Raw genomic sequence first — 1049 nt, forward strand, 5'->3', positions numbered from 1 at the left:
GCCGCGGCCGCGGCGGCGGCGGCCGGCCCGGCCGGCGACCAGATGGGCACTGCCTTTGCGCCTGGCGAGTGGGCCTCTGGCAGTGGCATCGTGGAGGCGGCAGCGCCTGTCATGTCCCTGCCCTTCGATTTCGCCTGCGCCGCGCCGCCTCCCACACACCCCTCGGCCGCCGCCGCCGCAGAGGGCCCCGGCCTGGCGGCGCCGCTGATGCTTTTCGCGCAGCCGGCTCCCTGTGCTGTGAGCATCGATGCGGGGCCGGCGGCGGCGGCGGCGGCTTGGCTGCACAGCAATGCGGCCCATGAGCTGCCGCCGGCTCCCGCAAATGCATATGTCACCCATGCAATTGCCGTCAAGGACTGCGGCCCGGCCGCCTGGCAGAACGCGCCGGCGCCCGCCCCCCTCGCCCCGCCCGCGCTCTCGGATTTCCACGGTGTCACCCACACGCGTCTCGCCGCCGCGGCGGACGCGGCGGCGGCGCTGATGGCAGTGCATGGCGCGGCGGATGACCTCTTCACCAGCTGGGCGGGCGGCGGCGGCGCCAGCAGCGGCATGGGCACCAACCAAGGCCTGGCCCCGCTGCCCCTGCCCGGATGCGGCTGGCAGGCCGGCGCGCCCGCGGCAGCTTCCGCCGGCGCGCCCGCGGCGCCGCTGCCCGTCCTGTCCGTCGCACTTCTGGATGTGGGGCGCCAGGGCAGCTGGATCTGGCGCCCCGCCAGCTGCTGATCTCGGCAGGGATCGGGCCCATGGCCCGGGCTTTGAACCGCCCTTTCAAGGCAGGTCGCGTCTGTTTGTATTACGGCTCGCAGGATCGTGTTTGGGTGAAGCATCGGGGCACAGGCAGCCTCGCCGCCGCCCCACTGCAGGTATCGCCGCCGTCGGCGCGCCCCGCGTCCAAGGGCCACCGCGGCCGCTGATATAGTATTTAGTACTATGTCAAATACACACTGCTTTTCACAATTTCGACCACGCAGCACCCCGCCGTCGCGGCGGCGGCGCCGAATCGCCGCAGTTGCCGAGGGCTGCGGTCTCGTGGCGCGCGGGGTTTTGAG

At 72.8% G+C, this 1049-nt stretch overlaps 1 protein-coding gene across 1 annotated transcript; it reads left to right on the forward strand.

Annotated features, from left to right (window-relative positions):
* Positions 1 to 42: 42 nt before the first annotated feature.
* MNEG_13739 (hypothetical protein) lies at positions 43 to 723 on the forward strand (the record flags this gene model as incomplete). The annotated part of the gene is made up of 1 exon (XM_014037788.1): positions 43 to 723. One exon carries the CDS (start codon positions 43 to 45, stop codon positions 721 to 723), a length of 681 nt encoding a protein of 226 aa, XP_013893242.1.
* Positions 724 to 1049: the final 326 nt, after the last annotated feature.

This window comes from Monoraphidium neglectum (assembly GCF_000611645.1).
Source record: "Monoraphidium neglectum strain SAG 48.87 unplaced genomic scaffold scaffold04016, whole genome shotgun sequence".
In the NCBI taxonomy this organism is placed as follows: domain Eukaryota; kingdom Viridiplantae; phylum Chlorophyta; class Chlorophyceae; order Sphaeropleales; family Selenastraceae; genus Monoraphidium; species Monoraphidium neglectum.